This window comes from Eschrichtius robustus, chromosome 7 (assembly GCF_028021215.1).
Source record: "Eschrichtius robustus isolate mEscRob2 chromosome 7, mEscRob2.pri, whole genome shotgun sequence".
NCBI lineage: Eukaryota > Metazoa > Chordata > Mammalia > Artiodactyla > Eschrichtiidae > Eschrichtius > Eschrichtius robustus.
In genome coordinates, this window is record NC_090830.1 from 6,026,108 (window position 1) to 6,040,538 (window position 14,431).

General features: G+C 37.8%; 1 protein-coding gene across 2 annotated transcripts in view; it reads right to left on the bottom strand.

Moving 5' to 3' along the window:
* BMS1 (BMS1 ribosome biogenesis factor) overlaps positions 1 to 14,431 on the bottom strand; it is a 44,243-nt gene that overhangs the window by 28,113 nt on the left and 1,699 nt on the right. Inside the window, exons 2-12 of one of the 2 annotated variants that reach the window (XM_068547521.1) lie at positions 13,952 to 14,166; positions 13,045 to 13,235; positions 11,987 to 12,066; positions 8,780 to 8,968; positions 8,001 to 8,143; positions 7,139 to 7,260; positions 6,631 to 6,824; positions 5,433 to 5,572; positions 2,874 to 3,634; positions 2,557 to 2,658; positions 1,497 to 1,654 (exon numbers count right to left, since the gene is read on the bottom strand). In XM_068547521.1, coding sequence (XP_068403622.1) covers positions 1,497 to 1,654; positions 2,557 to 2,658; positions 2,874 to 3,634; positions 5,433 to 5,572; positions 6,631 to 6,824; positions 7,139 to 7,260; positions 8,001 to 8,143; positions 8,780 to 8,968; positions 11,987 to 12,066; positions 13,045 to 13,235; positions 13,952 to 14,127 — 2,256 coding nt within the window. In that variant the 5' untranslated portion in view covers positions 14,128 to 14,166. The remainder of the gene's footprint in view (positions 1 to 1,496; positions 1,655 to 2,556; positions 2,659 to 2,873; positions 3,635 to 5,432; positions 5,573 to 6,630; positions 6,825 to 7,138; positions 7,261 to 8,000; positions 8,144 to 8,779; positions 8,969 to 11,986; positions 12,067 to 13,044; positions 13,236 to 13,951; positions 14,167 to 14,431) is intronic. The other variant, XM_068547522.1, reaches the window with a different exon arrangement.

A 14,431-nucleotide genomic window follows, 5' to 3' on the forward strand; every position in this document is an offset into this window, starting at 1 on the left:
ATATGGAACTGGGTAACCAAATAGTAGATGAGAAGCTTCTCTATATAGAAGTATTCCAGCTAACAAGAGAAATTTGAACAAAATATCACCATTTTACATCCTTAATAAATTAATGGATCTAGGCATTGAGCATCAATAGCTAACATCACAAGATGATTTTATGTGCCTCCTAATGAAAAAACACCACCACCTAGGAAGCAGTCTTGCCAAAAAATTTGAAAACAAAAAACGAAAACCTCAAACATAAATCTAATCAAACTTCTAGATGCATTGTCCAGAGGGTAGCTACAACATGTGGTTATTTAAATTCTAATTAAAATTAAACAAAACTTAAATAAAATTAAAATTTTAGTTCTGTCTCACTAGCCACATTTAAAGTGCTCAATAGCCACAAGTAGCCACATAAGACAATTCTTTACCCATCACCATAGACAATTCTATTGGTATTGCTCTGTACCAATTTATAGGAAATATAGAGAAGAGTGGAGTCTGACAGACCACACATAGGGATGCAATGCGTCCAGGAAATCCAGAATACGAGAAACTCTACACGTCAAATATTTGGCTTCTTAAACAAGTGAAAAGGTAAGGAAAAAAGAGATGGGTGGAGGGGAATACTGTAGATTGAGAGATTTAAAAGGCATAGAGAAAACTAAACAAAAATAACCTGGTAAAACTAAACTTTGGTGTTTACTGATACATACTTGGAGGATGAAATTATAAAGGAAAGAAGGAAATGATTGCCATAAGAGTGGTGATTCCTTCTGCAGGGAGGAGAGGACTATGAGTAGGATGGACACATGGTGGTTAGAGGTGCTCACCTAGTAATCCATTAAGTTAAACAATTACTTTTATGTGGTTTTCTATAATCTGTATTAAATTTTACCCAAAAAATGCTTACATAAAAATCTCGTAAAGTGCACAAGTGCTACCCAGTGAATTAAAATACATAATATGATAGTCATTGGGCCTCCCTGAGGAGTGACATTTCAGCTAAACCAAATGATCAAAAGAAGTCAGCCTTGGGAAGATCAGAAGAACATTCCAGAAAAGAAAACAGAAGACAAGAGGTCTAAGATGGGATTAAACCTGGCAAGTTTAAGAACTGAATGAATTCTCTGGTGTGACCAGAGAGTGATGAGTGGGGGAAGAAAATTTACCAGTGTCATGGATTCCTGTTTGCTTACAAATAGTAGAAATTATAAATGTTAACTCAGGGACACTACGTATCTCCTAGTTATAAAACACAAAGTATCTCAAATGTATGAAAACCTACGTGCAATGCTTCAAAATAAAGATTAACAATACTATTCACACTAAGAGTTGAAAACTAACACACCATTGTAAAGCAATTATACTCCAATGAAGATGTGAAAAAAAAAAAACAAAAAATAAGAAGCAAATAACAGGTAGGCAATACTGAAATCACATAATCTTTTTAAAAAATTCCCTAATTTTCTCATTAAGTCAAATACACTATTTATATTCAGCCTCACCTCCTCTAAATCCCAATCATGGGGCACCTCCACATGAAATCTGGAGCAGTCCAAAGAGTCAGCCTTGTGCTTACACTCGCTGGCAGACTGGTTGACACGAAACAACCCTCCGAGCTCTTCCTTGGTATCACCATCTTCTTCTTCATTATCCTCTGTCACTAAAGAGACCACCATGATAGAAAAGTGAGAATAAATCCACCCACTAGAGGACTAGGGACTGAAGGTCTCTGTTTGCAGTAGGTATGGTGTGTGCCCCTGAGCGCATCAGCCACAGACACAGAAAGGCCATGGAACTACTGCTGAGCAGGTCTGGAGGACATCTGCCCTCCTGCAAGGCAGCAGCAAAGTGTCCATTGAGGAGGGAGAATACTGGGGGATGGGGCAGGGAGGGGACATTTAAAGACAGAGCTTTCAATTATCATAGCTTCTCTTGAAGAGTGCTGAGTCTCTAATCACTTAGAGTACTTAGACAAAACCTGAATGGCAATCAGTAAATACCAACCCCCGATTCCATGCTCCTACCTCACATATACTCCTTGGCCTTGTTCTAACCATACAGTAAATAGGGACCACAATACCAGGTTCGCCACTTTATTTTTTGCATTACTGAGTCAAGCTCTTTCCAAAAAGAACATATAGACAAATTTAATAAAATATAAAATCAGAGGAGAAAGGCAAAAGGAAAAAACAGAATGAGTAATACAGAGCACTCATTCTCAGAGAGGAAAAAACACCTTTTCAGGCAGAATTATTTTTCTGGTACTAAATTCTACCAAAAAATTCATGAAGGATTTTCTATAGGGGGTACAAAATGACATAATGAAGACTATTCTTATCAAAAGTTTTATGGCAAACCCATAAATCTACTTCATACGACTGATTTACAGTCCTCATGAGCTGATGATTAAAAACATCTGCCAAATACAAACTATAACAGCCAGGAATATCGTATGGATATCAAAAGTACCACCCAAATCCTCTAACCAATTTCTTCATCTCCTTCTCAGAAAATAGTCTAAGAAACTAAAATGTTTCTAGATCTGAACCAGAGCTCCTTTACCTGTCCCATAAATGAGCTTTCGAAGGTTTGGAGTTGTTTGTTGCTGCCTCAGAAAGGCCTCAGCTGCCTTCCTGGAAAGGTCTTCCTTCCACTTGAGGGCACCTGAAACGACCAACACAGACATCAGTTAAGTCTGTTTGTCTGTCCTCTCTGCTTCAAGCTCATCACTCATTCATCCTGAAATCCTTTAATGAGGTGTAATACTTGAACAGTTAACAAAGTCTCCAAAACAGCAGACCCCAAATGGTAGACATTCTATTTGTAGAACATTTTCAGTGCCAAGTTTGTAACGGCAGTTAAATTAAATTTAAGCATACCTGAAGTTTCTGTGGAATAGTTATTTTCTTCCTTATAATCTTCTTCTCTGAGTAAGTCTTCTATATCACTGGTCTCATCAATTAAGTTCTCTGACCCCAGTTTCTGACTACTGACCACTTGAGAAGGCTTTGGAAACTTTTTCCTAATAACCTCTTCATTTTCTGAATCCTCCTCCTCTGTACTGAGAGAGGAGTTTTCTTCAGATTCATCTTCAGATGCAAATGCCTCTTCAGCTGTGCAATGACCTGAATCTGAAGTGGTGAGGGTTGCTTTTTTCATTGTCAAAGACTTCTCCAGATTCAAACTATCACTCAGACCATTAGTTTGTAACAGTCCTGCCTTACCACCTTTTCTAACAGCTTTAGATTCTAAAATATCCCTCTCTTCCTCTGCAGTGGAATCCTCTTCTTCAATGCTTTCATCAGCTTCCTCTGTTGCTTCTTCTACTGAGCTTCTCTCAAGGTCATCATCACTGTCAGCAAACGCTGGCAAATCCACCTCAACGTCTTCTTCCATCTCAAGTTTTTGCCGTTTGATACCTTTACCAGACATATACTGTTTACCAGTCATTTCAGCATCTTCCCCCTCTTCTGTTTCATCATCACTAGAGCTATTTTCCAACCTGTCACCTTCAGCCATTTCTTTATCATCTTCATCATCACTATCTCCAGACTCATCTTCTTCATCTCCAAAAATGGCTTTCCGACGCACTCGACCAGTTTTTAAATCCACCTGCTTTTCCTCTTTTGGCATCCACAGCCTATATTAAAGAGAGAATGCAAAATAATTCTATTTGTACAATAACCAGCTAATCTGCAAGTCAATAAATATGCAAAGAAATAGAAAATTATGTCAAGGAATGATTTTACATGACATAGCATATAAAGGAATGATTTGATAAATACTGGAATACTTAATAAGCAAACTCATGCATATTTCCATAATACCACTCTACAAAAGAACTTATAGGGAAAATAAAGAGATAACCTTTTTAAAAAACGTCTAATTTTAGAAAGAAACTGCTCAAAAGGGAAGTGAGTGCTTAACAGATCTTTTAGAAGACCCATTAGTTCCAAGCTTGAACCAGATGATCCTTAGAGAAATGGCTGACTGCAGGTCCAAGGCAGGGAAAGCACAAAGTAAGCCTGGAACATCCTGCTGTCAGAAAGCAAAAAGCGCTCAAGCACTAACAGGGACACGCCAAAAGGACACAGAAGACAGACTGAAGGGACAATATAAACATCACAAAGACTAATGATAGTAATGGGATAATAACAAATATTTTTTTAAAACTCCATTAGTCAACAGTGATACTAAAATAAAGGGGTGAAAGCTCTTTGTTAAAGAATGCCAGCTAATGAATGGAGAAGGAATAACTGACTAAGAATATTCCCATTTTGAAATCACCAATGCAATACTTGATAAAGAAGAATCATCAAGATGCCAAAACTATGGGATAAAATAAAAAACTATCAAGCTATTTAATGTAGCAGTATTATATAAAACTATAAAAAAAAAACAATTAGAAAAATACTAAAAATTGTACTAAAAGAGAATGGATAAGTTTGAATATGTCAATAATAACAAAATGATGACTATATATAAGAAACTATATAGAAAAAGGAAATGTTCACAATATAGATATAAAAATTTTACGTGTATTATAACTGTAACTATGTTAGATAAATCCATGTACTCAAGGATAATTACAGGAATGCTCAAAAATGAAAATAGCTAATAATAATGATCGTAATAACAGGGATCTTTTAGTGATACTTCTTATCTGTCAGGCACCATGATAAGTAGTTTATGTGCACTACTGTGTTTAATCATCACAACTCCTGTGAGATATTAGGAAATTAATTGATTTCCTCAAACTAGCAGGCCCACTGCACTTAATTACCATGCTATACCATCTGCTAGTTAGAGGGCAGATGATTTTTTCCAAAAAATTATTCCTGCTTTTGTATATACTTATAATAAATGATAAATTAGATGATCTCAATCATTTTCAGGCTAATTTTTATTGGCAGTCATAAATCACTACAATAAAACCAAAATACCCACTATGTATAAATATACAAATTCCCAACCCAGACTGATAATAATTCACATAAGCCCTATATTAGTAGAAATTAAGCCACAGGAGATATTACAACACAACTTAGTAAAAATTTTAGAGACAAGGTATGTGGCTTCTGGACAGCGACCTGAAAAAGCTCCCTGACTCTGCTTGTTATTTTGGCCATTAAAATAAAGCCAAGTGGCCTCAGGACTCCTAAGAAACAAAAGCAACCTATGGAAAAGGTTTTGTGAAATTTAAGGAATATTCTGAGTCTGTTAAAAAACTGAATCCTTCATATGATTTCAAGAAAATACTTCCATGTAATGTCACATAAGTAAAGAGCCCTCAGAAATACAAGCATGTACAAAGCAAAAAGCAAAACCAAACAACCTGGAATGAATCCCACCAAAACGTTTTATGATGGCAGAATGATGTATGATATAACCTTATGTAATATAATTTTTTTTTAAGAACACAAAAACAGCACACTTACCCTTGATTATCTATATCCTCTGACCCCAGTGGTTTGGAATCAGAAAAAAGTGTCACTCTACTTGAAGCCATCTTGGCATCAATAGTGGAATGGGTGGAAATGAGACTCTGGACCAGTTCATGGGTGGGCCTCACCTCCTCCTGTCAAGGCCACCAAGAAAGGGAAAGTGAGGAATGCACAAGGATTCTGAAGAAAAACACACTGGTTTCAATCAGTTTCTCAAAATTACCTTAAACACAGTTCCTGAGAACCCTTCTTACTGCCTCAAAAAAAAAAAAAAAAGAAGAGGAAGAAAAAGAAGAATTCTTACAACAAGGCCTAAAATTGATCTCTGTCCTCATTAAACTTTTCCAAAGTACATGGAGTATACAGTCTGATAACCTAAATACTGTGTTGCCAATGCTACAGAAAGCATTTACGGAAAAATCCCATTTCAGAACAGTCAAAGAAATAAAAATCTGGAGTCTATTTTTTAAAAATGTTACCTTTGATACAAAAATTGCACTTCAAGGAATTTACTGCATAAAAAGACCCCTCCCAGTGAGCAAAGCTGCATGGGCGAAGGCGCTCACTATAGTACTGCTCAAACCAGGGGAAACTGGGACTGAGCACCATAGCCCTCCAAGGATTGGTTCAGTAAACAAAGTTTATCTATACGATGAAATACTACACAGCTATGAAAAAACTGAAGCAGTTCTATGAATACTAACAGGGGAAAAACAGATTCACATATTCTTAGGTGCCCCCAAAAAGTTGCAAAAGCATTTACAGTTGGATCCCATATAACAAATACTATTTCTCTCTAACACACACACAAATACCATATATATGGTATCTGCAAAAAATATACAATAATTTAGATATATAATCTAAATAAATATGTATATGTTTAGAGAAAAACAGAAAAAAAAAGAGAATGACCAAAGAGAGCTAGAAAACATATCAATTTTATATGATGAGAAATGGGAAGTACAGGCACCAAACTGCTTCCAAAGCTCACACTGGGGACATGGGATCCCCTGTGTGTGTCGGCAGCAGGGAGGTATGGAGGATGTGACTTTCACTTTCTGCTTGGTGCAATTTAAGTATTTTGAACATTTACAATATGCAGTGTGGCCTTTATCATAAATATGACTAAAGATAAAAAGCTTCAGTAAATAAAAGGTGACTACATAACTTCCCGTGACTTCCCTCTCACCGATTCCTGGAAGCCATGGCTGCCCCCAAGGTCGACATAGACCGCATCTTTGTCATACAGCACACCACCAACTCCAGAGAAAGGTGCATACACCAACTTCTCCTTCTCATTTAAACAGCGCTTCTTTTGTTGTTCAGGAAGCGCACAGGGGTCTGGGAGGAAACTGACGTCACTCACAGCAAAATCTCCTACACCTGGAAGACAGACACAGGAAGATGGCTTCAGCTGACGAGTGACTGGCGGCAGAAATGGCCCACAGTCGGAAGGCTTCAACCACAACAAGGGCACGGTTTGACACTAGCACTGTATCTCTTTAGCTAAACAACACCATCAGAGCAGAGGAAATTTGGTCAACTCAACACCTTGGGTGGCCAATGCAGAGCTGAGTTAACTCTTAAAACCTCCAGGAAGATGGCTCTATCTTGTATGGCCATTTTTCAGTTTTCCTGAGAAATGAAGTCATCCCAAGAGTTTTACAAATATAGTATATTTTATGACAAAAGGATACCTGGTATGTGAATTTGGCTCTTATTTTTCAAGTATCCTCCTCTTAGATAACCATAAAGAGACACCTTTCGGTCACACTTGATATTTGTTCGAATATCTTCTGGGTTTGTCAAATCTTCCATCCTAGAAAAATAAAACCCAATTATATGGCAGAAATAAATGTCAGAGTTCTTGTACCTCTCTTCACATTTCAGTGATTCATCACATTCAGTAATTCACTACCCATATTGTTTAGAAAAGTATAGAAAATACAGAAATAAGGGAGCAGAGTTCACCATCTACCAGGGGCAAAGGGGCAAACACATGACTGCATCTCTCTCAGGCTCTACAGGATACACATTCCACAAGCAAGACACCAAAGATGGGAAACGACATGGCCCTGGAGTTGAGGAAAAGTAGAGAACATATCCAGAAAAACCATTTATGGAAGAAGATTAAGCTTTGACCTGGATTTTTTAGTGTGGCTTGGATTTTGGCAGGTGGAGAAACGGTATTCCAGGCTGACAAAATATATGAAAAAAGCATAAAGGAAGGAAAGCACAGGGCACATCTGAGTGACTGGAGCACCATGGTCCAAAGACAGCATCACTGAAAATTAAGGGTAAAAAAGCAGGATGGGGCCCACATCCTGTAGCTTTAAATGCTTCAGAATCCTCACATTTTTCTAAACATTTCATACTTTACTCCTGAAGCCACGGCATCTTTAAGTAATGATACAAAAGAAGTAGATGTTTTCCATCAAGTACAGTTCTCTCACCACTATTCAATAATAAGACAAAATAAGCTCTATTATTGTTTTTTTCCTAACTTTTTCGCTTTGAAACATATGGGTCAGGAAGAAAAAGTTTGCATTCACTTTTTACCTGTCTGCCAGGATATAAGGGTGAGAAGTCTGCCATGTAAGAGGCCTAAACTTCATAACTGTAATAAAACGGCCCAGATTGTGAATTTCTTGGTTTTGATATTCTCCGTGTACCATTCCAGAAAGGTAAAATAGCTTGGCACCCTAAATATTAAGAAAAACAAAAAATTAAATTTCAATGAAATTCTTGTCAACACTGCACCAAAATAAAGGCCTTTAAATAAGAAGCAATCCTAAGAAAGGGAGACTTCTAGTGACCCACTGTGCCAATGCTTCCAGAACTTCTCTGGCTTCTTTCACGACTCATCTTTTTAGGGCTTTGTATGGACAGAACTGCAAATATATTTAGTTTCAAGTCAAGCAGTGGCATCTATCTGGAGTATGGATACATAAGGAACAGTGAGGCTCCTGGGCACAGAAAAAATTTTATGACCGATGGGACACAACACAGTAGTACGGGGGAGAGGAAGGAGCGGCAGTATGTGTGCGCTATAGTTCCTGGTCCTGTAACACGGAAAAACTTTGGACAAATTCTATTAAATCACAAATCCAAAATACTTAGAGCCAGACACTGCCGGGTGCTGGGGGATGCAGAGACAAATGAGACACACCAAGAGGTCCGGAATAAAGACCATCTCAAGGAAATATTCTAGGGACTATGAACAGATATATTAAGGAAACTAAGGAGGTGATCCGGTAAAGATGTTTGCTAATCTCTCCCACTCATTCTATTTTTAAAGGATTATAGTGTTAGTATTCAATAATTAATTATCTTCCTACCGGGTAGACTTCTGTCCAGAACCTGTGTTTTAGTCGCTTCTTTGTCTTCTTCAGTTGCTTATTATACTTAAAGGAATCTAGGTGAGTGAGAACGCCCATAATTTTAGGAAAGCCATGTACTTGACAGATGTTTAGGAACTCAAATGTTTCCATTTCAAACCCAAAGCTGGCATCTATAAGCATCAGAACCTAAAAACAGAAGACACAATTTCTCAAGGAGGCTACCCAAAATAGACCATCACCAAACTATGGCTCATGAGCCAAATCTGGCCCATCACTTGTTTTATAACTAAAGTCCTATTGGAACGCAGCCATGTTGACTTGTTTACATATTGTCTACACCTACATTTGTGCTACAACCACAGTTGAGTGATTGCAACAGAAACTGGGACCTACAAAGCCTAAAATATCTACTATCTGGCCCTTTATAGAAAAAGTTCACCAACTCCTGCTCTAGACTAAATCAAATGATTATTTAGGGAATCACCATGATAGAGAAAACACTATCCTTTGACTTGCTCTAAAAGGCAACCTTGACACAGTCTCAACCACATTTCAAGAATGTGCATATATGAGAAATAACTCAGAAAGGGCCAGATCTAATTTGGCCCTTACCTGAAAAGTCCTCACTGCAAGAAATAAAGTTTTTTGTAAGGTGTTCTTAAGCCAAATAACAGATCTCTAACAAGGAAACCAAATAACAGATCTCTGATATCCAAAAAAATGGGAGGACGTGGTAATCAATGAAAAACATCAAAAACATGAAGAAAGCCAAACATTTTTGTTTCAATCTCCTCAGGGGAAAAAAAGTTTTCCACTGGGAAGTATGTAGTAAGAAAGCTCTACCTTAGAAGTTAATTGGTAACATGCAATTGCTCAGAAACTAAAAAAGTCTACCAGTTCAGAACTGAGTCAAAGGATAGTCATGGATGGTAATCTGTAAGAAAATATAAGTACATAAGACCAATTTTTAAAATTTATACTCTTCAAACATGCAAAACAAACAATTTCATAGTTGATTCCTAGAGACTTAATACATCTCTGTCCTCATCTTTCTGTAGCTAACTAAAAATAATTTTTTAAAAAAAACAGAAAAACTTAATCTTTGATTAAACTAGGGAACATTCATAATCCTAAACCACAAAATACATGAAGGTGGACCACTGAGCATTGTGAGGAAGCATAGCTGTGTGGGCTGGCTGTGGAGTATTCCTACACCCCATTTGATACCATGGCGTGACAACTAGCAAGCAATTGGCTGTAGAGTCAGAAGAACAGGTGGGTGGCAAACAGTCCCTGAGCTGACAATCTTTGTCAACTAAAGATAAGTAAAGCCTCTATTATTCCTCCAATGTTCATACATGTGCAAGTGCACACACACACACGCGCGAATCCATGTACTGTGTGCCTTCGCTGTGACTTAGGAAGCTTTATGACCCAGAACAGAGCAATCAATATTAAGCTAGGCTGGGGTTCCCTGGTGGTGCAGTGGTTAAGAATCCACCTGCCAACGCAGGGGACACGGGTTTGAGCCCTGGTCCGGGAAGACCCCACATGCCGTGGAGCAACTGGGCCCGTGCGCCACAACTACCGAGCCTCTGCTCTAGAGCCCACGCACCTGGAGCTCACGCTCCGCAACAGGAGAAGTCACTGCAATGAGAAGCCCGCTCACCGCAACCAAGCATAGCCCCCGCTCACCGCAACTAGAGAAAGCCCGCACACAGCAACAAAGACCCAATGCAGCCAAAAATAAATAAAACAAAAACAAAAACACATTAAGCTAGGCTAAATAAATAATGGTACAGACAACAGAACACTTAAAAAGAATGAGGTTGAACTTAGTGCTTATTTTACACCTCCAAGACATACTAAGTGAAAAAAAGCAAAGCACAGAACACTGTGTATGATAAACAGTGTGTGCTTTAAAAGGGTTGTATGTATATTTATATACGTACCTGGAAAATACTGCTGAGAGGGACTGAGAGACTAGGGGTCAGAGCAAGGAAAGCAAAATCATGCATTGTGCATACCCTGTAGCACAGTTTGAATATCTTACCAAATGCATGTGTTCCTTTTTAAATCTTAAAAAGATGTATATGAATGGCATCTTTCTTAATACGTGTATGCTTTTAAGATTAGTATACAACATATGTTACATAAAAGAGAAACTAATGACATGCTGAACTATTTCAATCATTTCAAGTACACAAGATTTAATAAGTTTATACTATTTTGTGTTGGCAATAACACACTTATTTTTATTAATGGCAGCACTACATATTCAAAATTTGAATGGTACTTATTTTCTGATATTAAGATGGCACAACTGTAACATCTATATTAAGTTACTTTTTATTTTATGTTTTAGGAGACTTCCTGAGCCAAAGGGTAAAATCTGTAGCTCTTTGTCCCAAACAGCTCTTCAGAAGGGGTTAAATAAAACAAAAAAAAAACCCAACAAGGTATCTGTTACCCCACACTTCCTAATCAATATGGTTTAATTTTTTTTTTCCTTTTTGGCTTATTTTTGCTAGTTTTAAAGCTAATTAACAGACATTAACATTTCTGTAAATGCAATCAAGGCTGCACAATTTCCAGATGCTGAGTACAGTATAGATTTTCTATTATAAACTCTGACAACTTCTCAAGGGTAATCCATGAGATTTTTTACCCAATATGGTAAAAAGATCCATATTTTATCATAATCATTAAGAACAGAGTTTCTGGCACCATCAAGAGCAGAATTCTCATCCTCAGAAAAATTGCTTAACTTCTGGGAGCCTCGATTTCATCATACGTAAACTAGAGATAATACCTACTTACCTCTAAGGCATACTGGGGGATTAGATGAGCTAAATTTGTAGAAAGCTGTTAGCACAGTGCCTAGTAAGGGTCCAAGAAATGGTACTATTATAAACTTGTATGTATGTATGCATATCTTAATGAGCTTTTATTAGCTACATTCATTAAAGGTTTTCTCTGACCTATGGTCTGCTTTTAGATTTCAGAATACATTTCATTCTGCACATTCTATGTTTACTATAACAATTATTATCATCATCAATTCAAACACATCTTTTGTATCCCTGATGATACTCATCATTTTTTAAATAATCTTAAATCTTTCTTCCCTTCAACATGGGATAAAAAACCTGTCACATTGCTGTAAATCCCCATCAGAAACCCATGCTGCCCCCAATGACTTACCAAATCCGCTACTTTAGCCAGATCAATCATCATGTTAATGTCACATCCACATTCAATAATGGTGAGTCTGCGCTTTTTACCTATAAGTGAAAAGATAAAAATTTTACTTTTAAAAAGCCTTGGAAAAAAATCTGTTAACTCTAATTATTATTTTTAATTGCATCTAGTAAAGCACCTCGTACATTCACAAGAGTATGCCAGAAGTTCATTTTTATAGGAGAAAACTGATCAAATAAAGTAAATTTCAAATAAAGTAAATTAGTTTTCTTGTTATGTTCTCTAATTTTAAAATAATATCAAAAGCCTACCCATAGGAATCAAGTGCTCAAACAGGTAAAATTCCAACTGGAATGGGCAGACAAGTAGGCTTCATGATGGATGTGATCCCGCTGTTCAGCAGTGGGCCAAAGCTTCTGTCTCTATCAAAGCTTCCCCTGTTCTCACTACCGCGAAAAAACCCTCAAACCTAATGCGACAGAATATTCATGGAGCGATCATTATTTCTAAATTAAGCTAAAAGAAATCAGTCAAAATGATGGGAATGCCTTAAAGAAAAAGAAAAGGCTCAATCCAACTATGTTATTACTATGAGAAGAGATTTCAGATTCTACCACTGCCATCTGGGAATTTGTTTCATCCTCCCTCAGACTTTAGAAACATCACCATTTCCCAGAGCAGACAAGTTCTCACAGGAAAAAGAAAGGAAAAACTCCTTCACTTCCACAAGAACGTGGCTTCAGGAGGGCAAACAGGTGCACCTGGTACATAGCAGGTGCTCACTGTCTGTTAAATGAAGGTGCTCACCATGACCAAGCCAGCCTGCCCAGGCCTGCCAAGCCTTTCAGAGGAGCACAGCTGGCAAATCCATACAGCAGTTAGAATAAGGTATACATCTACATCATTATTATCTCTGGGAATCTATCCTTTTCTGAAGCTACAGCCGCCTTAATAAAAGTACAAGAGCAGTAACATGGAGTGACAGTATTACTTTACCATTTACCAGTGAAGAAAATGTTAAACAAAGACATGCATGTCCCACAGATGACAGCACCTCCTACCTGACACGATTGTTACAGGGCCTCTGATCTCTGTCAGCTTCTGCCTGGTAAAGTTCCGAATGAGGCACTGGATCAAAGTGCTCTTTCCAACTTTTGGAGGCCCCATCACCACTACCACTATTGGTGGGGGCTCTAGTGGAGTTCGATCAACCACTGGAATGTGATGCTTTTTTGTCTTCAAATCCTGAGTCCTATTTGTTTAAAAAAAAAAAAAAAGTAAATTCACTTTCAAAATATAAATGGCATCATCCCTAGAAGCACAAACTTTAAAGAGAGCAGAACAGACAATGTGTGAATACAATTAACTTGTTAACTTCTGGCCCCAATCCAAATAACCACTTCAGTAAATATATACAACACAATAGCAGAACTGAAAACTATACACACCTTAAATCTGGTTGACTTTAATAGCTTAAAAAGAAAACAAGAGGCAAACATGGAGGCAGTGCACCATAATAAATAAAAGCAGAGGCTATTGGGTTAAATTTGGCTCTCCTACTAGGAGAAGTTAATTCAATAATGTTTAAAGTACATTGCCTTTAAAGTACCTACAATAAGGACCCATTAAATAAAGCTGTTTAATACTACATACTCCAATTATATGAAACATATCCGGAAAAAAACACAAGCACACCTGTTACCACAGAGGTTGTTTAAAGTTTACAAACAACAAATTCTATAAAGAAAAACTCTTTTTCTCTTGGACAAAAGAAGCCAATCAGTGTGCAGATGCTGGAGGCAAAGTGACGTCCACAGGAAAGACTTCTCACATTTCAGTATAAAATATACGACCTGCATCTCCATGTCCTTCAGAGTTGGAACAGACTCGTGAATCCAAACCTCTGGAGAGGCTCCTACTATTTAAAAAGAATAACTGGAAGAACCACTAGACTCCAGCTAAACATACCTGTGAAAGGATCTCGCCATCCGCACAGCAGACTGGACGGCAAATGCTTTGGGGTTTCGCTTCCGGGCATCCTCCTCATCTCCAAGTTGGAGATCCTGCAGATGACGTTTCTTCTTCTTTTCAGCTTTGGGCCCACTGTTTTTCTTTCTATGTTTCTTCTGGTCCTTAGTCTCCATAGTAGCTTTTTACCAAACCACAACTAACTCTAACCTATACTGAGTGGGGTGGGGGCAGGGGAAGCATTTTAGAATCCAGAAAACACCCATAGAAAAACAGTAAATTTCATTTACGTCTTTTCGAAGAGATATATATTTGTTTACCCAACAGGCATGGAAACTGCTTAATATTACCCCGACTTTTGCGACTTCCTGGTGGTGCAGTGGTTAAGAATCCGCCTGCCAATGCAGGGGACACGGGTTCAAGCCCTGATCTGGGAAGATCCCACGCGCCGCGGAGCAGCTAAGCCCGTGCGCCACAACT